This window comes from Ammodytes marinus (assembly GCF_949987685.1).
Source record: "Ammodytes marinus genome assembly, chromosome: 4".
NCBI classification, from domain to species: domain Eukaryota; kingdom Metazoa; phylum Chordata; class Actinopteri; order Uranoscopiformes; family Ammodytidae; genus Ammodytes; species Ammodytes marinus.
Window position 1 is genome coordinate 30,044,930 of NC_137233.1, and position 25,488 is coordinate 30,070,417.

A 25,488-nucleotide genomic window follows, 5' to 3' on the forward strand; every position below is an offset into this window, starting at 1 on the left:
AAATAATTTCTTCAGAAATTGTAAGTCGGTGTTGACGTATCATGGTTGTGACGCAGGACTTTAACGATTTGGAATGTAAAATATTCTAAAACTACAACACCTATCAGAGCCTGTCTGACCAATGTACTCTGCAGAGGTAGAATTTGACAAGTGGTCCTTCAAAGTGACAGCTGCCCTTTATTTCGCCTGATTTCATTTCATTTTACATAATGAAATGTCTGACGGGGTTGACTTACAGTAAAGTGGTCCCACCACTTAGAATCCTTATAAAACATGAATGTGTTGTAGAAAAACAGTTTTTATTCATGTGAGAGATTATTTAGTGTTGCTTTTGATGAAAAAAGCTCTTTTTAATCATAAAAGTAAATTTTGAATAGGTTTTATTGCATATGAAAGATTGAAACCTCTGTGGACACACTGTTTTGGACGTCGTGAGAAGATAAAACGTGTCATATATTTGACATAATAATGATCCCAATTTGCAAACTCAATGCTTGATTTCACTTCTGACGGAGCACGTTGCAGTTTGCAGGATTATTTTTAACCCAGACAATGACCCATGATAAACAAGCAAAATTAAGTTGGCAAATTTCTCCATCTATTATATTTCAGATCTGGGGACCATGAACTACCACATGAAGACAACAAAGGTATATAGGATAGACATTTTAATAATTTCAAACCCTTTTCAAATGAATGCAAAAAAATTAAATTAAATAAACCCAAGAAGCAGGATTAGCTGGATAGCCGCTCAGTAAAACCTCCTAGGACAAGGAGTGAAGTAAAAAGCACAGCTGTTCTGGGATTTTGGTGAGAAAACGGCAACACAAAACACATCATATAGTCTACAATGAAGGAAACCAAACACTGACTTTTTGTTTTACAAAAGGAATTAACAGCTTCCCAGGAAGTCCAAAACAGCACTTTGTAGTTTGGCAAAAAAAACAGATTTAAAAAAAAAATCCATTAAGAAAGAAACGCATAACACTGCAAGTCTAGTGGGGATAGAGATCATTTTCTGATTCACCTTTCCTTTGCTGTCTTTTGCGAGCTGAGGAATGAAAATACAAATAAATGAAACTCAAATCCTCATTGGGGGAATGATGTAAATGTTTATAAAAGGAAAACTGTTCATGTGCTGGGGGAATGAGCCCCAGGCTGGAGCTCCACAGGGCAGGTTATTCCTCCATGTGCAGGCCACTGTGTTCCATCACTATTTCAGTTGAATGCATGTCATGTCCAAACTGTTTAAGCTCTTAGGTTTGGATCCTCAATCCTGCGGAAAACTGCGAGGAAGTTCTTTCCTCCACTTCTCTGCACTTTCTTTCCTTCTTCTGTACAGGACCCCAAACGACTTACAATGACATCGTCGACCTGTCAAAATAAGAGTGACCACAGAGTTTATTCACACTATTCAGTAACCTACAAATCATTATTACCAAACTGTTTATTATTGTAGTCAAGGTATGTTATAAATGAATATATATGAATATATACTTACAGTATATAAATGTTTATGCTGCATCATTACCCACTCCCCCCTTATCCAGTCATTAATGTAAACATGTCAACATTTTGGGAAATACACTCTGCCGAGTTAGATAAAAAGATCCATTTTTACAGTTAATATAAAGTTGGCTAGTTTAGTTTAGACTAAAACAGTCCCAAGACTGAAGAAGATTTTTACTTTTTAATTTTCAGACATTGCACAAAGGCACCATAGGCTTGGCTAATGGGCCGTCGGCTGTCGCTTCACATTCGGAATACAGACACGTGACGAGAGTGATTTTTATTCTCATATCTAAGACAGAAAGAAACTGCATGTCAACGTACCAGTTCTTTATCAGGGACACGAGTAAACAGAGGGTGTTCAGTGAAGTGTTTCACCATCCAGACGTGCACTTCCTCCACATCTGTCATGGTATACACCAAACCCTGACATGAGCAGACAAACACAGGGAAGGTTTTAAAGACAGTTCTGGGAAAGTTAGTCAGTTGACAAATCTTCACTGGTTGCTAAACCACGGATCCATGTATCGATCACAAAATAAACCTGTGGTGTGCATAAACAATATGAAACATTTCAGAGTGATGTGCTTTCGTCATATCTGGAGAGCAATGGTCCTTGTTAAAAAAAGATAAAAATAACCTACAGCCAACACAGAGGTTAATCAACTCTGTCACTGTAGTTTACTTTAGAGGCTGGACTGATAATGAAACTAGAACAAGTATTACTGAGAAAACTCCATGTTTCCACAACGGTATGGATTTTGTTTCAGAGAAGGATGTGTGTGTCTGCACACATTCAAGAGTCCAAATTTGGTATCAAACTGTCTCTTTCAGGCAATTTCTTGACGGCCTCCCCACCCACCACCAGTGATGCCGGTAACGCGTTACTTAGTAACGCGTTACCGGCATCGGATCTCTTTTTTCAGTAACGAGTAATCTAACGCGTTACTATCTCCAAACCAGTAATCAGATTAAAGTTACTCATCAAAGTCACTGTGCGTTACTTTTTCTGTAATTTTCCTTAGTGAAACATTTTACATAACTGCACAAATGACTGCGATTGCGATTTAATGTAAATAAATGTGCGCGCATGTGTCTCTAAACGCTCCAACTGCTCCAACCGCTCCTCTCGTCTTTTTGGTAGCGCCCCTCGTCTCTGACATGCAGCGTGTGTGTGTGTGCCTATGTCTGTGTGTGTGTGTGTGTGTGTGTGTGTGTGTGTGTGTGTGTGTGTGTGTGTGTGTGTGTGTGTGTGTGTGTGTGTGTGTGTGTGTGCAGCAGCATTACGGCCGAGTCTAAGCTGAACTGTGGCGCAAAACAAAGTTTTCCCCCCGATGAAATATAGCGTCTGCTATGGGGATATTTAGGATTCGGGTACGGTGACGTTGACGTTGAAGAGATAGAAGTGTTTAAAACTTGGAAACTTATAGTCACGTGGCGACCGGTGGCCGCACACACCCAGTCTATCAACACATGAGACATCGCAGAGAAAAGTCAAATTAATGCATGAGAGTGAAGGGCCAAGCACGTTAACTTTAAAGACACTGCTACTGTCTTTGCACTTTGGAGGAATGCATTTATTTTCATGGGGGGGAAAAGGTTTTTTTTATTACATTTTTCAAACCATAATTTTATTATTTTGAAAACAGTATGCCTATAGGCTACCAGCCTACAAGCTTTATTTTATATATTTTCAATTATTCTTAATATGTGCATGTTTTTAAATTGAGATGGGTTTCAAAACCTATAAAGTAACGTTTAAAGTAACTTGTAATCTAACTTAGTTACTTTTAACATCAAGTAATCAGTAAAGTAACTAAGTTACTATTTTAAGGAGTAACTAGTAATCAGTAATCGGATTACTTTTTCAAAGTAACTGTGGCAACACTGCCCACCACCACAGTTAATTTATGGCTGTGTGCCAATGCTGAGGGCCCTTGTAGAGCTTAGGCACGCACGCACGCACGCACGGACGCACGCACGCACGCACGGACGCACACAAGGAAAAACGATAAAGCCAAATTTTGACACAAGCCTTCCATTGTTCCCAACAAAATCATGTGTCACTGTTGCCCTGACAGCTCTGACAGGCAGAAGCAAGGTGCGTGCAGACATCAACCACCTGCAGTTTCATTTCAGCAAATTCATTTCATTTCTGCACACTACAATGAATCTAAATTAAAACGATTCAATGAGCTTTCACTGTGTTGGGGCGGTGTCCAAGTTGCAGATACTTAAAAAGCTCTGATAATAGTAAAGCTATAGCACCCTAAATTGTGTGTGTGTGTGTCTAAATACAGGCCTATAGGCATATAAATATATATTAATTTACCGTCAACAAATCCCATTAAAATCAAAAACCAACAATTAATAGATCAGACTGACAACTCTGTCCATGTAGCCAAACCCTAATACGTTTTATTCCTATGTGCCCAAGAGCTACATTTAAACCCATCAATGAGCCACACAGTTGCACTGGTTGACATACGATGAACATGGACACTTTAGTTTATTTGATTCAATCCCCCATACAATTTCCTGTTGTTGAAATACTCAACTAAAGAAACACATGTTTATTAGTCCGCAGATAAAAAATATAGTAAACCAATAAAAGCTCAATTTACAGCTGTTCTGTTGTTGCTGCTGTTTTCAGGAAATGATTTCACCATTGAAAATGAAATGTTCTTATATTTGTGACCTGTGTTTAAATCACTCCCTTCTTCAGCAGTCATAAATGGGCTTTTGTTTTGGGGAGGGACGTTGGAAAGTCCTACGAGACAGACCAATGGATTGTTGGTTGTGGTCTTTTCATGGGATTTGCTGACAAAAAAAAAATATAGAATAATAATAACCCTTCTTTGTTTTTTGGAATTTTACTGGGTTTACTGTTCTTTTATTTAGAAATATATATGATATTTAATTGTTTGCAATTTTTTGCTTGATTAATGACATTTACACAAATGATTGATGATTACTTTTGTATTAAACTACTAGCTGCAACAGGTTTTATATACATACCCCGATCCTCAGTGTGTAGGCGTACTCTGCCAACAATGTAGAACTAATGATCCTCCATTTGTGCTTGGTCTTCTTAAAGTGAGGGTCAGGGAAGAGGAAAAACATCTTACTGAGCTGAAAGAAACAAAGAAATAGGAGTCAAAACACAAAAGTAAGCTAAAAAAAAATTATTTTAGTTTTAGTCATTATTTGAAGTTACCTTAAAAGCGTGCATGTCATCACTTTTATAATGTCTTATTTTGTGGTTGGTTTTTGAGAACCGCCGATTAAGAAAATGGAATTTCCCTTCTTCTCCCCATAAAGTTCCCCGTGTCTCTCTCTTTTGACAAGCCTAGGAGTGAAGGCTCCATTGATTTCAGTCTGGCTGATACATTAAAAACTTTTTTTATTAGTTCAAATAAATAACGTCAGGTATAGACAGAAAGATGTCGGGATAATCACTGGGGACTGCTGCAGCCTCAGGGGGCCGCTTCAGCGCAGATGGAAAAACCTCAAGACTTTTTGGGCTACAAAACATAGTAAGAAGTAGAAAAAAAAAGAGAAAGGTATTTCAGGTCTTGTAACACATCATGCATGCGAGAAGGATTGGGACTAGATTTTAAGCACCATTCTGGGTGGTCGCTTAGTTCTCAACCCCCCCAAAAAAAATCTGGGTAGTGGAGGCAGGTTTGTTCTTATAGTGAGTGAGGAAAACCACTAATACCAGTCTACAAATTATCAAACGATTTTTGTGTTTGTGAAGAAGCTAATTCATTAGTTGAAGGGAGTGCCATGTCAGCAAAATAGAGCACCTTAATGCCAAATAACCCAGCTAGAAAATAATAAAGAGAATGACAGAAATACAATTTGAAATATTTCAGCGATAAAAGAGCAGCAATATATTCAGAGTCATATATGAATAATAGAGCGAAGGCAGCATGATCGGGCAAAGTCGTAAACTATTCCTGTGACTGAATGATTTTAGCAATTGTTTAAGTCCTCAGTTAAAAGTATTACTGTTGGTCTCTAGTTTTAGATCAGTGGCAGACTGGCCAAAAGATGTCTTGTAACATTGGGACAAGACAATCACCATTGATAGAGGCTAGTGCGATTGCCTTATACGAGAGCTCTGACGGCTAATGGCTTACTTCATTTTGTAGTTTGACAACCCCTTCAAATGAATCGAAAACAAATAATATTTGGTTGGAATTTCTTCACAGTGTACTAAAACTCACCATCAAATTTTTAATTCTTATTCGGGATGATGCCTAGGTACTTGACTTCATTCATTACTTCAATTTCTTCAGTCTTAATCTGTACCTCAAATACATCTTCAGGCCTATTATATTCATTTCACACCTATATCATTTGTATCCAAAAATGTGTCAGTGTAAAGGCCAGGACACACCGGCCCGATAATCGCCGTCGTAGAGTCGGGAGGGGGCGGGGACACGAATCCGTTTGGTGTGTGCCGTGAAATCGGTCGTCGTAGATGTCGTCGGGCAGTCTTTCAGTTGGAGCAATTTGATTTGTGGAGGGCTAGCGAATCAGTGAAGCCCGGAAGTGAGGCGGGTAGCACAAACAGCTAACAACAGTTAGCCATCGTTTTAATGCGTTTGTTTGTTTGTTTCGTTCAGCGAGTACTCACATGCATCAACCCTTGTTGACTGCTTGACACCATGCTCGACACTCTCTGCTAAAAATGGTGCTCTTTATGGTCCATAAATATAAATACGTATTTATATCTATGTTTATGGTCTAGAGCGCCGTCCCATCATTTCCGGCTTCTGTATTTTTTCGGGCCACAATACAGATTAGCGCCGCCTGCTGTTATGGAGACATTACGTCCCGCGCAAGCGCAGAGCGTACGGAAAGTCAGCAGTCGGTTTGGTGTGTTCTTTGCACTTCTTCGGCCGCGACGGGAAGACTGGAGCTCCCTGAATCGGCAGTCTCCATTTTCGGGTAGTCGGACTGGTGTGTCCTGGCCTTTACAGCAATGATCTTTTAGTCTATGCACAGTCGGGGGGGGGGGGGGGGCATTTGAGGTGAAGCTTTTCATGCAGGCAACCTAAATTGAACCCGGTACACTTAGTCCACTGTGTTAATGCGAGTTTCAAAAAGAAATAGATTACCTGGCTAATCGGACCGGATAAACGTTATCTTGCACTGCTCTATGCTCAGCTGAGGCGATGACTTGCATATCAGTCAATCACCCCATTGTTGTGAAATCCTGGATTAGCAATCCGTCTAAATCAATTCAGTCCATATGATAAACAAGAAAGCAATTAATTAAAGACTATGTGCTGTTCTGTACATGGCAACCAAGACGTCTTGACTGATTGGCCAGAAAGAGTGGATTCACTTTTAGTAACCGGACAGTACGAACACACACTTATGAAGTAGGTGCTTAAAATTCACTATTAAACTGTAGGTAAAAAAAGCCACAGCGAGGCTGCTGGCCACATGCAGGTAGTTTGTTATATGTCCTTATGGCGAGATCAAAGGAGAGAGGAGATTGAACGGTATTTGTGACTGCATTTGAATAGACTTGAAGTGAAGCACAGATGGAATTTCTTGTATGGCAAAGTCAAATTTTTTGTTATGATGAAAAATATGTCAAACATTAGACACATCTGGAGGCCCATTGCAAATGATGTGCAACGGTCTGTAGGGATTGATGGATGTATCCATGTGTTTTGGACTAACTATCTTAATGGAATGGAACGTGTTGACCCTTCTGCGCTCACCAATTTAGCTCTCTCCCTCTTTTATTAGCCCACACCTAGGCCTACACACACGTTAATTCTCACACATTTGATGTAGCTACAAGTCCAAGTGGTGGGCAATTCTGGTGCCGACTAGTAAGGCAGCGGACGTTAACGGACTATGCATCCTTAATAAATTCACGTCAGGAACACCGCCTGTGCGCTTGCTTGTGCGCGTGTCATCTCATTAGCATCTGTACTTTGGCCACGGCACACCTCTCCCAGGTGTGCCGTGGCCAAGGGGCTGTTCCGTGCCCCCTTAGTCTCGCTGACAGGAAAGGTGGAAGATCAGGTGCCAATCACTATACTGCGCGACACGGGAGCTACACACACACCTCTCTCTCTCTCTCTCTCTCTCTCTCTCTCTCTCTCTCTCTCTCTCCCTCTCTCTCCCTCTCTCTCCCTCTCTCTCTCCCTCTCTCCCTCTCTCTCTCCCTCCCTCCCTCCCTCTCTCGGTTGACGTGAGTTTGGGATTGCTTTATAAACATTACTCTATTGTTTAAAGTTGATCCATGGTTTTGTCTGGGTTATTCAATGTTTATTGGCCGACTAACGAGCCTGTGTGGTGTATTAAACAGCCTTGCCGATTTCTTGATGGAATTATCATTAGAATACTTGATTAGTGTCATCTGCTCTCATACCTGTCCCTTTTTAAAGAAGTTGGGAAGGTACTTCATGGCATTGCTGCGAAGGCAGGCGATGTTCTGGTAGCTGCCCTGCTCCAAGGCACGCAGCGACTGGATACGATCCCGGACGTAATCCGACACTTTGACTCTGATCTCCAGACCCAGGATCAGCTTGTCCGGGAAGAGCAGAGACAGCTCCACTGTGAGGAGACATTATACACAGAGACATGAGATGAAGGGGACTTGAGGTCCACACACACACACACACACACACACACACACACACACACACACACACACACACACACACACACACACACACACACACACACACACACACACACACACACACACACACACACACACACACACACACACACACACACACACACACACACACACACACACACACACACACACACACACACACACACACACACACACACACACACACACACACACACACACACACACACACACACACACACACCTTGCTGCAAACTGTTGGTGGTCAAATCATAACTACCTAAAAGCCCCCCGTATCCACATCCAATGTCTGCAAACTCCACTCGGTGGGTCTCCTTTTCCACAGAGGGGTCGCAAGTGAAGAAGTGTGGATACAGCTCCGACCATTCCATTTCCTCAGGACACACCGGGCTGAGGGGAAGAGAGGGGCGTTTTAATATAATGAACAACTATGAAAATAGCTGAGAATGAGTGTGTGTGATGTGGGTAGAGATGGTACTGCTGTGAGCCAGACTACTAAACTACTAAATCAAACTATTTGATTGGCTACATAGCTTTGACAGCTACTTTTAATTTATGTTTAATATTCCATCTGGGACTTACAACCCCTATTATATGTATGGCCAGCAGGTAGAGACAGAAAGCTACAAGAGCAGTTGGTGGTGCAGATATCACAGTCAGACACATGGACATCACTCACTAGTCAAACGAATGGTGTGCCATCGGGTTAGAATGGGCTCGCTGTCTGTAGTAGCGCTTCTGCGGCATTGACACACTCATGTTGGCTTATCAAACAACGTCTTCGTCTGTCACGCTGTTATTACATTAACACAGGGATTCGTTTCTGAAGGTAGACTCACGGACAAGTCACGCTCGTTTGAAGTTAGACCTCCCGGTGGAGAGTCGCAGCGTCTTTACGTCATCACCAAGCGTCTTCTCCCGGATGTTGCCAGGTTTGCTGCAATCCAGCAGAGCAGCGTTTACACGTTTCTTTATAGGTCCATGGTTTACAGTTACACCATAGATAGTAGCCTATATAAAAGGTTTGCACTTCGGCACGTCTGTATGTTTCTATTCCACATACAACAATAATAAATTATATGTGGAATGAAACAGACAGAGGGTAATTATTATTAATAATCATAGTGTTTATAATGATAATATTTCAATAAAAACACATTTGGCAGCGATCTTACCTAGGACAAGGCAGTATGTAAACCAGTATGGTGAATATTGGTAAAGACTAAGAGAGGAACAGTTTTGGAAATGTCATGCTTCATGTCCCTTTAAACTATAATCCTAATACCATATAGGTATCTAACCACAACAAACATAATTTACATAACAAATAATATTTTTTGTTTGTTTTTCCTTTCACAATTATATGATATATATGAGTCATTCTAGAATTGTGGGTACATTTCTTGTCTCCTAAAAAAAACCTTTGTTTTTGTTCCTCCAAAAAAATATTTATTGAATCTGTTTTTAATAATAATATTAATTATATTAAACTCTAACTTATTAAGATATTATTTAATATTTTTTTGCATAATTCATACATAAAATATTGAAAAAAATATTCCCATCCCACCCATTATTGACTGTCTCTCACTACTGATTCATACATTGAGGTCAAATTAAAATGTAAAAATTTTTTATTTTTTATTTTTTTGCTTGATCTATTTAAAGTCGTACAATTAATAACATGAAATATAAAATGTATGTATTATTTAAAATTTTAATTAAAAAATATATATTTTTTGTCTGTCCGTATGTTCACGTCAACTCTGTTACCTCTGTTATAAAACTGCAATAAATCTCCGAAGTGTTCACATAAAACGCATTTGACCAGCGCACAGTGATGTCACTTCCTTTGGCGGGAAACCTCTGGAAGACAGTGAGGTATGTTCATGTTTCTTCTCTCATCATTTAGTAATATATTGAAAAATCATATACAGTAGATTAATTATTCGTCAAATCTGTTATGTTAATATTCAGTGATCATCTCAGTAAATTGAAAAAGTATATATATATATGATGAAAATATATTAAATTCTGTTTTAAGAAATGTTAGCTGATATCTGTTGTGAGCTTAGCATGATGGAGTAAAAGTAAAAAATTGTGGAAAATGTCAACTCTGTTACATCAACTGTCTATTTGATTGTAACAGAGTTGACGATACGCAACAGAGTTGACGATATGTAAGTATTTGGCAATAATTGATATTATTGATTATTATTATTGATTATTATTATTGATTATTATTATTGATTCTAGGTTATTTTACTGCAACAAGTACATCTGTGTTACACAATTTCAGGATAAAAAAGTGAGTAATTTATCTTCTAGGGAGATGAGTCTTTCAGCAGCTGAAAGGCAGAAATATTTATATCCAAGATGTATTATTTAGGATTAAAAAAACATCTGTATATAAAATGTTGTTTAAATGTTCAAATGAAGCCGGAAGTTAAGGTGAATGTGTAATTGTTTTTGTCTTTTAACTATGGGTGGTCAACTCTGTTATGAACGTCATCTCTGTTACCATCAATGTCAACTCTGTTTGAGTTATGTTTTTATTTAAAATTGATGATTAAATAAATTTTATTGTTATCAAATTGATTAGACAGTATGAAATAACTACCACAATAAATTACAATTTATTTAATACATTTTTAAAGCTACATTTAATGAAAAAGGACACGATCTTGACATATCAGTTAAATGCATTGGCATAGTTAGCTTTTTTTTAAAGTCTCTTTCTTATCAGTCTAAAAGTTTAATTTATGGATATAGAGACAAAGTTATCTTAGGGAGGGCAAGGTTTTAAATTATATATTGTTATTTTACTCTATATAATTGACCCAATTTGTCTCTAACAGAGTTGACCGACTTTACTGTTAGTATGATGTTTTGGAGAATAAATATTTTAAATCATAAAAGTTTGAGGTCAGAAGACAATAAATATACAACATTAAGATTGTGTTCTATCAGAATAATAAAGTTGAATTGGAAAAAATCACAAGTGTTTCCCGTATTTTTTCAATATCTGAAATGTACCCGCAATTCTGGAATGAGCCACATATATATATATATATATATATATATATATATATATATATATATATATATATATATATATTAATCTAGATTAAAAAAATTAATCTATGCCCACCTCTAATATATATATATATATATATATTAGAGGTGGGCATAGATTAATTTTTTTAATCTAGATTAATTTTGGAATTAATCTAGATTAATCTAGATTAAAATGGCTCATTTGAATTCATTCATAATATGTGTGTGCTCCTAAATAATGACTCAAAGTAAGTCTTTGAGAACGTGTTTCTCAAGCCAGGTGGCGCATCAGACCAGGGGCTCATCTCCTGTGCAGGTGCACACCTAATGCATCAAGTTAACTTGCGTGCAGAAAGAGGATGTCACGGAACTCATGTCCGTTAGCTTTTCAATATAAGACTGTCAAAATAAAAGTCCCGCAAAACAATCGTTATTTTGGGGATTAACTTCTCCGCGTGAGAAATTTGAGTTGTAGGCTAGCGTGTGAGAGTGTGAGCTGGTTGATATGAGTGTGTCTCACGGCCAAAAGGGTGAGACTTGGCAGCTCTGTCAGTTGTCAAACAAAGCGGACGGACGTGGTCTCTATATCAACGAGATCAGCTGAGCTATCACTGATAAAAAAAAATATTGTTTCCATAATGATTTCCATAGCCTTAAGCCATAGGCTAGCCTACATGTTGTGTAATTCAGTGATTTTCAACCTTTAATGAGTCGAGGCTATGCATTGGCTTTGGCGATTTCCCTTGCCTCTTTTTTTTCTCTCCACACAAAGCTCTCCCATTGCACACACGCATGCCCTGGCCGCTTCCGAGAGCACAGACTGTTAGAACTCCTACAGTAAACCAATTCCGCATTGCACAAGGTGCAAACAACCTTGGTCTTGTCGAGGTTTCCATTGGGAAGCTTCTTAAAAATACATTTTCCCTGAAGCAAACCCGGCGGCTTCCTAGCTGCATCCATGTCAGCACGTTACGTTTGATGTGGTAGGCTACACAGGTGCGAAGTCGGACTCGTTCTGACTCGTGCACTACAGTGCAATTCGGCCAGGTATATATCCGCGCTAAAATAAGAGGAACAAGAGATTAACGGCGATATTTTTTTTATCGCCGATAAGAGTCTGGCGTTAACGCAGCACGTTAACGCCGTTATCGGCCCACCACTAATATATATATATATATATATATATATATATATATATAGCTTAATAATAACATGACATAATCGTCACTGGACTAAAAAAAGTCAGTAGATTACCATTCATGTGATTGTTAATTTGTTTATTTTTTGACTTAATAAATGATCTGACAATGCAGACCCATTTTCAGAAATAAGTCACATGTTGTGCTGCTATCCTACTGTATATTATAAATCCACAATATCACTGAACATACGCATCATGCTCATATAAAAGTGTGATGATCAGGTTCAAGATTGAATCTGAAAGGCAAACAACTAAAGCAATATTCCTATTTGCATTTTATAATCCTTATTGGGAAAAATGATGGGTAGGAAGTTGAAATAATATAAAATATAACATTTTAACGTATTTTCCAATAGAAAAAAAACACCCAAAATCAATTCAGAGTCACTTTTCAGTTTTTTGAGTCACGGTCACTTCTTGTTGCCTAAAATGAGACAAAACACAAGATAAGAGATAAACAGAGTATTTATTACAAAATGTGAATTGTACCTTAATTGTGTTATGTCTTAAAGTTTTATTGGGCTTTTAAAAATGTCATGATCTGTAGCATATCATGGTGGATCCTCTGGAACACGCTGAATAAGTAAGGGACGCTGAGGACATTGTCATGGATGCCACAGAATTATTTTCCCCATACATTTCTCTATTATACAGTCAAATCCAAAACGAATACCATGACCTTTATTTTTTCTTTACAAATAAACAAAACAGTTAATTGACATTTTATACTGCAGTCATAGTCGTAAAAAAAATTGTTATTAACTTAAAGAATCAAAGCTTTTTTGTTTCTCTAAATTTGAATAAAAATTCAACTGAAATGTTCCCCCTTTGCACACACCTCAGAAAGCTTTCTCATTGTCCGCTCATAGTTCAGGGAGAATCTGATACATTACTTGAGACGAGAAGTTTAACGGCAGTGTAAATGTGGCAGACTAGGATTTAAAAAAGAAATCCCAATCAACACTTTGATGTCCTTAAACCATGGATCACTTGTCTGTATAACCCCACCTCAAACAGTGGTCACCCTCATGACCACCTCTTGGTTGGCACTGTGCAGGTTGTTGGCTCTCAACTGGCTGAGGATGTGCAAAATAGCGTAGCCACAGTTGTGGCTGAGAATAGTCCTGACATGTCGACTTGTCCTCCGCTCGCTGTCTGTCCTCTCAACACTGGAACTGATGGGGTCACCTAAGTCCTTCGCTTTCTCATAATTCAGCACTTTCCACTGCTGGTTCACTGCCTGCCAGCGCTTAAAGATCCGGTAAACAGAAGTTCCTTCATGGATTATAAGGCCTGGGCATGAAGGACAAAGGGTGGGAGGAAGTCGGGGGGCAGAACACAGGGTTAACATATAGACAAACAGTTGTTTGTTTAATCGTTCAGTCAGGAATAACTAACAGAAGGTGAGAGCTATACGTTTTCAAAGATAAAAAGATTATGTATACTGGACTTGTTTGTGGATATTTTGGACTGATGATTGTGGAGAAAAACTAAGAATAAAAATGATGAATGATGAATTAACCAATTGTATTGTATCTATACTGTTTCTTTATTCTCTTTCTATTATTATTATTATTATTATTATTATTATTATTATTATTATTATTATTATTATTATTATTATTATTATTATTATTATTATTATTATTATTATTTTTTTTTTTTTTTTTTTATTATACTTTTTCTCCTGTTGACTTTGCAGTCAGCCACTGTGTTAGCAAGTAAGATTTACAAGTTATTTCTAACCATTTTTAACCATGTGATTTCCATGACATTTGCTAACGTAAGGCATACTCGGTTTCCAGAGAATGAATACTACACACAGTTATTATCACCTGACTTGCCCTCTGACACCCCCAGCATTTTGACATTTTTGTAAAATGTTTTGAGAACTATTGAATGGATTGTCCTGAAGTTTGGTAAAGAGATTCATGGTGCCCAGAACAAGTCTACTCGCTTTGGTGATCCCCTGACTTTTCATCTGGCGCCACCATGAGGCTCAATATGGTATGGAATTAAATGTCAACTGCTGGATGGATTGCCATGGACTTTAATTGTTATAACTTTGAGGCTCCCCCTGGTTTTTCAATTAGCACCAACCAAGGGTCAAATGCGTTTGTTTTATCACAAAATTCCAGTAAAAATGAATGTCATTCTCACCATCCTCTGCTTCATTTTAGCATGCTAAATTGCTACAGTAGAACATATTAGTATTCATAATAAGGTAAGTAAAAGAAAGATAGGTTGTGCAATGATTTAAATGCTATCTAGATGACAATTTAGTAAAATATGCAATAAATGTACCGTTGTGTTTACTGCAATGGTATGGCATATTTTACTTGATAAATAATACCAAATGACATAGTTCTTTTTGAGAAATGATTCAGAAATGATTATAGGCTACAGCCAATCTGTGATATACAACACAACATGTCAGCCTCAGTATCTCTGTCTTACCTACGCAAACGACATCCATGAAGCCATACATGCAGTAGCATATCTGGAAGAGGAGGTCCTGCCGCTGCCATTTGGCTGACGGGCTGAGGGACGACCACACCAACCAGGTGATACTGGCCAAGAGGAACAAAGAGCCCAGGATAATGGCTGCGATCTGCACCTTCTCAATCACAGTCAGAGAGATGGCCTGCCACTAGAGGAGACAGAGCGAGACACACACATAATTTGAAATGCAGTCTAGTAGGTATAAGTTGCACAATGCTGTAAGGTACCAGTGCCTCCCAACAGCCATGTATTACCTAAATACATATTTATCAAGTGTTTGGGAATGGCAATGTTTTTGTTATGCAGGTCTGAAAGCTGAACTTGAGAATAGTCCTAAATCAATCAATAATTATTATTATTTTTTTTCTTCAAAAGGCAATCTGGCAGGTTTCTGGTTTGTGTATGACATTAAACTTAGCAAGAAAGACAACTTAAATTTAAAAAAAACTAAATTGATTATCTTTTTAAATAAAATTGTTACTTCAAACGGTGTTCCAGAAATACCATTTTCCTGTGTGGAAGGTTTGTTTACATGGTACACCTTTGACCATGAGTTTCTTCCACAGTCTCTTTGTTCTTCAGAGCTGTGAGTCTGTTCTGGCGGTATAGCTGTCAGTGTTTAATGTTATTCGACTTCCATTCTTTCATGTGGCATTTACTTGACAGCATATGATAAGATTGTGTATATGACTCCCTACTGCGGATCCAAATATGCTTTATCACCCTAATTCACTCCTGGTAGTGTGAGGTTCTACACCTTCACAGTGATGGAACCACACTGTCATTCTCCAACTACAGTATGTACCTCTCTGCTGCTCAAGCTTTTACACAGATAATACAATATTATAGAATAGAATAGAATATAATCAAGTCATTCCCTAAATCTAATACTATTCTCCATATATACTCTATTTACAATATTCCTTCAGACATTGTCTAGAAAGACAAGAAGCAGAGGGAATGAGCATTTCATCTGATAACATTTCTGTTGCAGCATTCAGAGGCTGAAATCATTTTGCAAAACTGTCTTTTCATGTGTGTGTCTGTACTCTCTGTCCATGTACTAATACACACTTTGGTTAGATCATGTGCCACCTCTTTGAAATATGTGCAGCATCTCAATTATGTGTTTTTGGCATATTCCTCAAATCCCCATAACTGTTTTCACAATAGTTTAAAAAGGTGAAAAATAGCTCTGTTGAAATTTAGATGGGACGCTCGATCTCTTCAGTGCAATCGGTGCATGTTGAGAGCACAAAATCAAGCCTCTGTGGACGGGGTAATGTATATACTGTGGGCGACCGTGGCTCAGGTGGTAGAGCGGGTTGGCCAATGATCCAAGGGTTGGTAGGTTCGATTCCTGCCCTGCCACCTGTGTCATGGTTGTTGTGTCCTTAGGCAAGACACTTCACCCACCTTGCCTGGTGTGAATGTGTATGACTGCTATATGTTTGAGGTGGTGGTCGGAGGGGCCGTAGGCGCTGAATGGCAAACACGTTTCCGTCAGTCTGCCCCAGGGCAGCTGTGGCTACTATCGTACTTTAGTGTGAAGCGCTATATAAATCCAATCCATTATACTGTATCCATTTCCATTTCACCTTATGACACTTGACTGCTTTTCTACCAATCGCTCCCTCAAAACTGGAAACGTAAAGATTGGCCTTGAGTTGTTGCTATATCACCTGGCAGAACAGTATAACGTCAAGGGGCACCCCCAGTGAGGATGTTTTCCACACACAGTGAAGGTTAAAGAAGACATTCGGCCGTACCTGCAATGGGTTCTTGGTGCTGATGGCCAGGACCTGGTACTTGAAGTAGCAGATCTCGCAGCTCCACAAGCCTCTCTCACTGATCCAGCGGATAAGGCAGGACTGATGGGTACAGCGCACAGAGCCAGCACAGCGACATGGGCTCAACAGCTCCCCCTGTGGGACAGAAAAGGAAACTGTTCACAGGAGCTGCTGGGTGTGTTTGAAACTGTCAGTGAATTACACGACTCCATTTGTTTAAGATGACGGTAAAAATACACATCTTTTTCACGAATAGGTCCTAGTTCGGAATCCCTAGCCGACATGTTACTGTCACTTTTTTATCTACTAGTGATGGATTGTTTTGAGGGTGCTGTATTCAGTGTTTGTAGCTAAATATAAATATATATATAAAAAAGATAGGTAATAGCTTGGAGAAAATATAATCATAAGATACTAAATGTATGTACTGTATAATATATGAATAATACGTTTAGAAAGGATAGACATTGAAGGTCAGCAATGTTATCTTGTAGCACTTTTATTTTCTTAGTCTCTTTTGTTGCACAACACATTTTGAGCAAAGACAGATATATATGATATTGACTCCGATGTCGATTAGTTATAACTGTCAGAGAGATAAAGGGCTTCAAAGTGACACTGAATCATATGATGTATAATTAACAAAAACTGATAAAATGATAAATGGATACATCACAAATATTTCACTGTGGTTTGGTCTGTCGCCTATAACACTTTATGTAGCTTTCTTGTAAACCTGTCACTTTAAGAGTATTGTCATTAAAGCTTTGATAACTGTTCAGTTCTGGCATGCGTCCACTCAGAATAACACTCCTGTGCTTCTCAGGTTTTCGGTTGATGAAGCCACAATTTTTGAGAATGTTTTTATTTAATAGGGTATACTTGATGAAGTTAATTATGGGATAAAATGCACTCTAAAAGAAAACCCTGTTTTTGCAGTAATATGGGACTTAGCAACACAGAAAAAAAAGACTCTTGTAATGTATCTGTCATTCATAAAAATGCCTCCATCATTTAGCCTCACAGTGTTGAGCCTCCATTGGGAGCTAACATAGCCACACTTATTCATTCTGCCTTACAGCGTCGCTCTGATAGCACAACTGAATTAAATCGATGAGGAGTTCCCACAATAAATTGCACTGGCATCTCAGTCCACATTAACATTTGGGATGAGATTTCCTGAATCAGACATGATTTCCTGAATCTGACATGCTTGCATAAACATAACTGGAGCCAATACAGGCCTGCATTCCTTGAGACAAAGCTTTTTGTCGCAGCGGATCATCCCCCATTTGTTATCATTAATGACGGCATAAAAGCAAGTGCTACTCATTACTACGGAGATGTTTCATGCATCATGTACGGTCAATTAATAGTTATGTGCTGACTTGATATGTTCAGTGGACATCATCTAACCACTGCTGCATTACGAGTCCAAGAATACACACACCTTTAAATCTTGAGCTGCGAACATTTATAACAATAATCAAAATGTAACAATGGGAAAGTGGATGGTACACTTTGCTCTAATTAATAATATAATTGATAGGTTTTATATAGCGCTTTATTGCCTAGGCACTCAAAGACGCTTTACAGGGTTCCTGGTTCAATTCATTCACACACAGTCATACCGGTGGTGGTAAACTACTATAGTAGCCACAGCTGCCCAGGGGCAGACTGACGGAAGCGTGGCTGCCATTCAGCGCCAACGGCCCCTCCGACCACCACCTCAAACATACAGCAATCATACACATTCACACAAGGCAAGGTGGGTGAAGTGTCTTGCCCAAGGACACAACAACCATGACACAGGTGGCCGGGCGGGGATCGAACCGCCAACCCTTGGATCGTTGGCCGACCCGCTTAACCACCTGAGCCACGGTCGCCCCAAATGTATGCTCTAATGTATCAGACCCCCTGGTGCTTACATCTACTTCATCAGGGTACACTTTTCTTCTGTCACGTCACTTTCCTGCATCATAAAAAAATTAAAATCACAGAACATCTGGTGCAGGTTTTTGTTGAGAATCCCTAAGGCTCTTAGGCTGACAACACTCTTGCACATCTCACTTAATTTTCCGTCTGACTCTAGGTGACAAGCTGGGTCTCTAATTAGTTTTCTTACCTGGAGGGGTAAAGGAGAACTTTCCCCGAGACCTCTACAGCAAAATCTGTCTCTTCAAAGTTGATTTCATCCTACTGGATTTGACGAACCCCTTGCCTCCACATCCTGGATAATACGTGCAGCAGCCGCACTGCCTCGCTTACTCGAAACCCTTTGCATGATAATGAGCAGAACTTCCTTTCAAGTCGAGGAATCATTCTCTGAGACCTTTCTTTGTTGCTTTTTTAAATGGCCTACTTTGTGCATCAGATAATGAATCTACTGCTGTGAGGACTTTGTTGATTCAAATACTAAATGAAAAGCTCCTCCTACTTCCCTCCAGCTTATTCTTGACGTCCGTTGTCTGCCTATTGCTATTTTCAGATCAATGTTGATAGATGTATTGCTTCTTTTAGTCCAAGTCATTTTGGTTGTTGGTTTTCTTTGTGCCCAAGCAGACTTTACGCACACAAGTTGGGTATTGATAGCTAAAGACTGAGTATGTTTGAAAAAAATTAAATTGTCACTATACAATTTAACACAAATACCACCAATTATGAGGAGGGCTGCTCAGCTTGAGAAAACAGTTGGATAATCACCTCTGTGGTTTCGGAGGAGCTCTGTCAAATGTGAGAATGTAACCCTGAGGATGTCATATGATGTCGTCAGGGTTATCTCAGTTAGAGCTTGAAATAATAATAGAAAATAATGAATACAATCAGTGTGTTGAAATTGAAAAAGCTGAGAGAGCCTTGCAACAAGATGTAGATGCATTATGGGAAATGTAGGATCCAGCTTTTTTTAAGCTTGACCCACCCAAAAGAAAAAGTCTCTGCTGCTTCCATTTTGATTCATTTTGATTAAAGGTGGATTCAAGGATTCCGGAGAATGCTTGTTGTCGAAAATCAGTTTTTGTGCAAATGAATGAATATCTCCTCACAATCCACTACCTGTCATACTTTGTGTTTTGACTGGTATGTAAACAAAGGCGGCCTACCAAAGCTAACTTTACAGAGCCTACGTTGTGTATTAAGTCCCCCAACTACAAGGTGCAAAACGACCTATTTACTACATTTCTGCAGTATTATTGCCGTCAGATAAATGCCTAATGTTGTTGTTGTTGTTGTTGTTGTTGTTGTTGTTGTTTTTTTTGTTGTTTTTTACAAACTATTCTTAAATGAGTGATCTTCTTTGACACAGAGGCTATTTCAATTTGAATATCTCTCATTTGTGGATCCCAGTGCTCAGACAGCAGTGGACCCTGGTGAACATGACCACATTTTGACCTGCTTGAACATCCATCCTTCACCTGAGAACCACGTGGTTTGAGGCCACATGAACCAGAAATCCCTCGCACTGCTCAGGTCAGGTGGCTGTAGGCTCCAGGTGCCGGGGCACCAAGGACCAACTGGGCAGTGAGCAGCCAACCCCCTTGTTAAAGCGCAGTTACCGACAGTATGCTACTCTACATTTAAATACCTTCTCGGGCCCCTGGAAGCAGATCCGGCACTGCGGTGATCGCGTCCCGCTCTCTGAGAGACTCGGGAGGGAAGCAGCATCCAGGCCGCCTCCCTGGGGTTTGGCTGCAGCGTCTGTTTCCTCAAACGCCAGGCTGCGTGGCCGGGGGTCGGAGCCATAGTATTCCTCCTCATCGTCCCAGTGAGAGCAGCCGAGCCGCGGCCAACCACAGCCCGGGTCTGTGCCTGTCTCAGTCCTCCTGCTTGATCCAGAGCTCATCAGTAGCAACACTTTGAGTTCATTGAAAAACCTTCGGATCCTACACTTAATCATTCTTCAGCAGCTTTACTACACAGACACAACTGCTCTGTGAAACAAAACAGCCTTCAGCCTAACTGTGGCAGGTCCATTATGAACTATAATGATCATTATAATAATTATGAGTAGGCCTATCCTATGGCATCTGAACCACTTGGTTTAAGTATAAAGGTGAGATCCGATTAAATTAAAGACAGATCTCGGTCAAAAAAGCAATCGTGAAACAGGATAGGCTGTCAGACCAGCCCATGGCCGTTTGCATATCCTGTTGTTATAGCATGTGCACCGCAGTCCAGCCAATGGTGGACGGTTATTTTTCTGAGAAAGAGGCGTTTTCTTTCGGGATTCAATGGCTACTGAACGCCACAAACCGAAAGCCACCAACATTCAACGGGGTCCAACATTGTCCGCTCATGCATATGACAGTCCGGTTGTTTATAAGCCATTAGCAGGGGCTCTGCATCAACATATTGGTGTCCCTTTCTTCTGATGCGAGCGCTTCTCCGAGTGATGTCTATATTAATAAGCCCATCCCATTAACAAAGTAAGTTAAAGCCGATTCATGATCGAGTTTCTCATTCACCTGCATATGAGGTGATAGTTACGCAAGGTGGCAAAGCGTGGACCCTTTGTTGTCTCGCGGTGGCATCCAGCAATTCAAACCACTTTCCTCTTTTTCGTTGTATCTCTTCTTTTTCCACCGCCCTCTCGTTAAATACGTCTGACAACCCTGCTACAAAGTTTCCATGCGGCAGCGTTGCCTGGTAGTAAAAAAAAACATCGACAATGTAACAAATAAATCAATTTCAAGAGAAGTCGCGACGCTTCACTTCGCTGCGTTCCCCAAGCATCTCTTTCTGCCACGCATCAGGGAGAGAGAGAGAGAGAGAGAGAGCAGAGAGATGTGGACTCCGGCAGCCAGACTGAAAATGTCTCTTCCGGGTTGTTAAAAAAGCAACTGCTCATAATCATCTTCATCATCATATCCTGACCAAATTAACTCAGGGCCTGCGAAAATAAGTGGGACAATAAGACACCGCTTTTCGTAGCGAAATGTGGCAGGATCTCCAGAAGGTTAAAAACATTTTTCAGTTTCAGCTTTCTGGTTGCAGTTGTCCATTCATTCAACATCCTCTCTCCGAACAATAATGAGCTCCAGTCTAAGTAGTTAGCGTGCTTAGACTGGAGCACGCAAAAATTGCAGTTAACCTGCAATTTTAATTTTATTTGCTTCTTTTATTCGCTTTTAAATGTTTTATAATGTGTTTTATGTATTCTAATCTTGCCCCTGTAAAGCACTTTGAGTGGCCTTGTGTCTGAATTGTGCTATATAAATAAACTTGCCTTGCCTTGCCTTGCTGATAACAGGCGCTGCTGTCCAAGGTGCTGAAAATCACGTGATGCAAAGGCTACATGCTAGTATTCAACGGCTGAGAAAGAAGTGTATGTGTGTGTGTGTGTGTGTGTGTGTGTGTGTGTGTGTGTGTGTGTGTGTGTGTGTGTGCGTGTGCGTGTGCGTGTGCGTGTGTGTGTTTGTGTGTCTGTGTGTGAGTGTCACTGTCTCGTGGTGCCATGGTGTCATACAACTCTAATAAACAGACCAAGGACTCCAGGGCCTTGATATCATGGGACAGTGTGCACACACTAGAATAAAGAGATCCACCAATAACAGGGTCACACCACATCTGTCACAGTTGTCTCAGTCCAGATTGACCGGTATGGTCAATCTGGACTGAGAGATCAAGAGTGTGGGTGCGAGCAGTGTTTTTCAGGTGGGTGTCATCGAAATAGGGTGAGAAGCTCCTCCATGAGAGAGTTGGAGTAGAGCCACTGCTCTCTTGAGTAGAAAGGAGACAGCTGGCGGTTGGTGGTTCGGGAATCTGGTAAGGATGCCCCCTGCCTCCCTATGGAGGTGTTCCAGGCACGACCAGCTGGGAGAAGATTCTAGGAAACTTTCCCTTACATCATGCAGCCCAGTTTGTTTCTTCTGCATGATTTAAATCATACAATTGATCCTGTCTCAGTCAAATACAAATATACAGAGAGTGGCAGGGAATAGTTATGTTAAATGGTATTGTTATTGAGGACTTCAAGGCTTTTTTCATGATTATTGGAGGCTGTGTGATATATTATTTTCAAAAATATACAAAATGTAATAGTGAATATGAATTTAATAGGTAGGGGAGAACGGGGGAATCTGAGGCATCGGTTAATGTGAGCCACCCCCTGTATCTAGGCAACGGAAAACATTTGTGGTCATGTGAGATATATGTTTTAAAGCCCCTCTCATTTCCCCAAGGCCCTGAAAGAGAGGACCTCATGGTGCAGTGGTAAGCATGTTTTTTTCACCAAAATAGGTATTTTGCATGTAAAAGTAAATTTTCTTGCTGTCAACTTAATCAACTGTTGTGCCAAAGCAAATGTATTCACGTAGAAAAACTTATATCATACGTGTTGATGAACTACCAACATATGAAACCATGTGATGCTGATAACTGAAGATTAGCCTGAAATGCTAAGAGAGGTAGTTTTTTCTCAAATTGTGGTGGTGGGGGAAAGTTAGCCAAATGCTGTGGGGGAAAGTGAGCCACTGTCTCACTTTCCCCCACCATGAGGCACAAGTTAAGTTTAGTCTTAAACATATTTTAATGTAATATTACATAACATATGTTTTATTTTAATGTCATACACATTGTAGAAAAGCCATCATGCCAAGGAAATACACCAGGAAGACTACCTGGGGCAACCACACGGAAAGAGCACCTTCTCATCTTTCCCTGTAACCTTCAGGGCTGGAATGTAGAGTAGGCCTAGTTGTAGAGTATGACAGGCTGATGTTTTAATCCAGTTGGGTCTTCTCCTGTGTTCTGAGTCCCAGGTTGTTCTTGCTGGTTCTGATTTTCCTATGCTTTGACCCCGAGACACTAGCTGGCTCTAAGGGTCCTGTGTTCTGACCCCCAGACTGTGTTCTAATCTAACTGGTTCTATCTTTCATTTGAATTTTATTAAAACCTTTTGAATTATAATATGTTGTATTTGATTTTGTTCAGAGTTACTTTCAAGTGTTTAGAATATTTGCTTTGCTTAATTGACCAAACCCCATCATTCTGTTACTAGTCCGACATTAGTTCTGGAATGTGTGGCTAGCTTTCAGGATTCTTACTGTTACAATATGTGTTGTTATGGTAGTTTCAGAGTGGAAAAAGTAAGTGGATCAGTTTACCCCACAGCTGGGGTAAAGTGAGCCACATGACAACTTTTTTAAAACAATCATATTTTCACTGCCCTTTGTCTTGAAAAAATTCTGCTAATGCCCATTTCTAGGAAACATCCTGAATTAATGGGAAATGTGTAAATTTGAGTGATAAATCATTTTAGCTCGCTTACAGGGGAGCAAATGTAAAAAGTGGCTCAGATTACCCCGTTCTCCCCTACTTGATTTACATGGTGTCTCACAGTGAGACAATGGTATGCGCGGTATAAAAAAAAACACACCACACAAGTTATACAGAGCTTTAAAACAAAATCTGTCAAAAGATTAAAATGATAAAACAAGACTTCAGAGCAAGGTGTCAATGTGACATGATGAATCAAACAACGGTCTATTCAAGCGAACTGAATATTTGGTAGAGATTGTCGTGGAATTGAAATATCAACCTTTGAAAGATGAGATTGAGGCATTTAATACCAGATGACACAATGTTTGAATACAAAATAAACAGATCTTTAATGTTTGCAAACACGGTCAAGACAACAATGCAACAAGAGGATTGTAATGAAGTGACCACCGATAGGCAGTCAAACAGAGAAGTTATTGTGTAGTAACATGCTAAATGTAATTACGCACAAACATTTCAGCCTACGTAATAGATTTTCAGGGTTGGGTGTAGTGAGACATAACACATTTAGTTGGCGAGGAGAAGTCTTCAGTGCATAAAACAACCTGACTTTATCTTACACAAGACTAAGGTCAGAACAGTATGAACGATTCCACGAAGATTCACAATTTATGATAATACAATATAGTGTAAATATATTTCATATATTCACACAATAATAATTTCCCTAACAAGATCTTCATAGATTCATGCTGTTCGGTGTCTTAAGTAGAGATCTGATGCTGTGTGTTAACCTTTCTTGTAGTAATATAAAGAATCTCATAGAAATTGTTTAGCCTGGAGGTTATAAACATAAGAAGTGGGGGAAAAGCATGTCCTGTACAGTTAAGACTCTGCAGTGTCTGATCAGAGGTTTACATTAAGACAGAGGTGGGGGAATTCAGATCCTTTACTGAAGCAAAAAATACTGATACCTGACAATCCGCTGAAAAAACAACATTGTTGAAAGTAAAAGTCCTGCATTGAAAATGTTACTGAGGCAAACAAATAATTCAAGAGGATAATGAATATTTTCTCAATTAATAAAAAATTGTCCTGTGACTGTTATACTATCATATATTGTATCAATATATTATTATTACTCACATAAAAGGAGGATTTTACTGTTACAGCTGGTTGAGATTGATCTAATTTTGCATTTTCAACTATTCTGTATACGACTGCATCTGCTGATTAGTTTCTTAGATGTGGTGGAGTAGAAGTAGAATTTGACAGGAAAAGAAAATGCCAGTTTCACAGGTTTTTAATCATACACTGGGTGATTGATTGATGGAGATTAAATTATGTATAAATGTATACATTGGTGGAAAACTAAAACTATATGCCTGTCTATGTTTGCTCTAATAACTTTTTGTTGTGATTCTGTAACAATGACAAAATTAAAACTGAACTGAACTACAGTACTTGTTGAGTAAATGTACTTAGTTAGTATATCCCAGCACTGGATAGTACTAAGGACAGATATCAGTTACAGTATGAACACTGAGGACTGTGCG

At 39.4% G+C, this 25,488-nt stretch overlaps 2 protein-coding genes across 2 annotated transcripts; both read right to left on the minus strand.

Moving 5' to 3' along the window:
* Window positions 1–369: 369 nt before the first annotated feature.
* On the minus strand, window positions 370–9,024 carry mettl1 (methyltransferase 1, tRNA methylguanosine). Its single transcript, XM_080026001.1, has 6 exons — window positions 8,844–9,024; window positions 8,424–8,554; window positions 7,913–8,097; window positions 4,528–4,641; window positions 1,834–1,935; window positions 370–1,374 (listed from the first exon to the last, which is right to left on the minus strand). The coding sequence occupies exons 1-6, from the start codon at window positions 8,921–8,923 to the stop codon at window positions 1,249–1,251; spliced, it is 738 nt and encodes a 245-aa protein (XP_079882127.1). The 5' UTR covers window positions 8,924–9,024; the 3' UTR covers window positions 370–1,248.
* A 3,889-nt stretch (window positions 9,025–12,913) lies between these two features.
* Window positions 12,914–20,609, minus strand: LOC307249209 (E3 ubiquitin-protein ligase MARCHF9-like; the record flags this gene model as incomplete). Its single annotated transcript, XM_080025850.1, has 4 exons — window positions 12,914–13,715; window positions 14,880–15,072; window positions 16,694–16,849; window positions 20,298–20,609. 4 exons carry the CDS (start codon window positions 20,607–20,609, stop codon window positions 13,432–13,434), a joined length of 945 nt encoding a protein of 314 aa, XP_079881976.1. The 3' UTR covers window positions 12,914–13,431.
* Window positions 20,610–25,488: the final 4,879 nt, after the last annotated feature.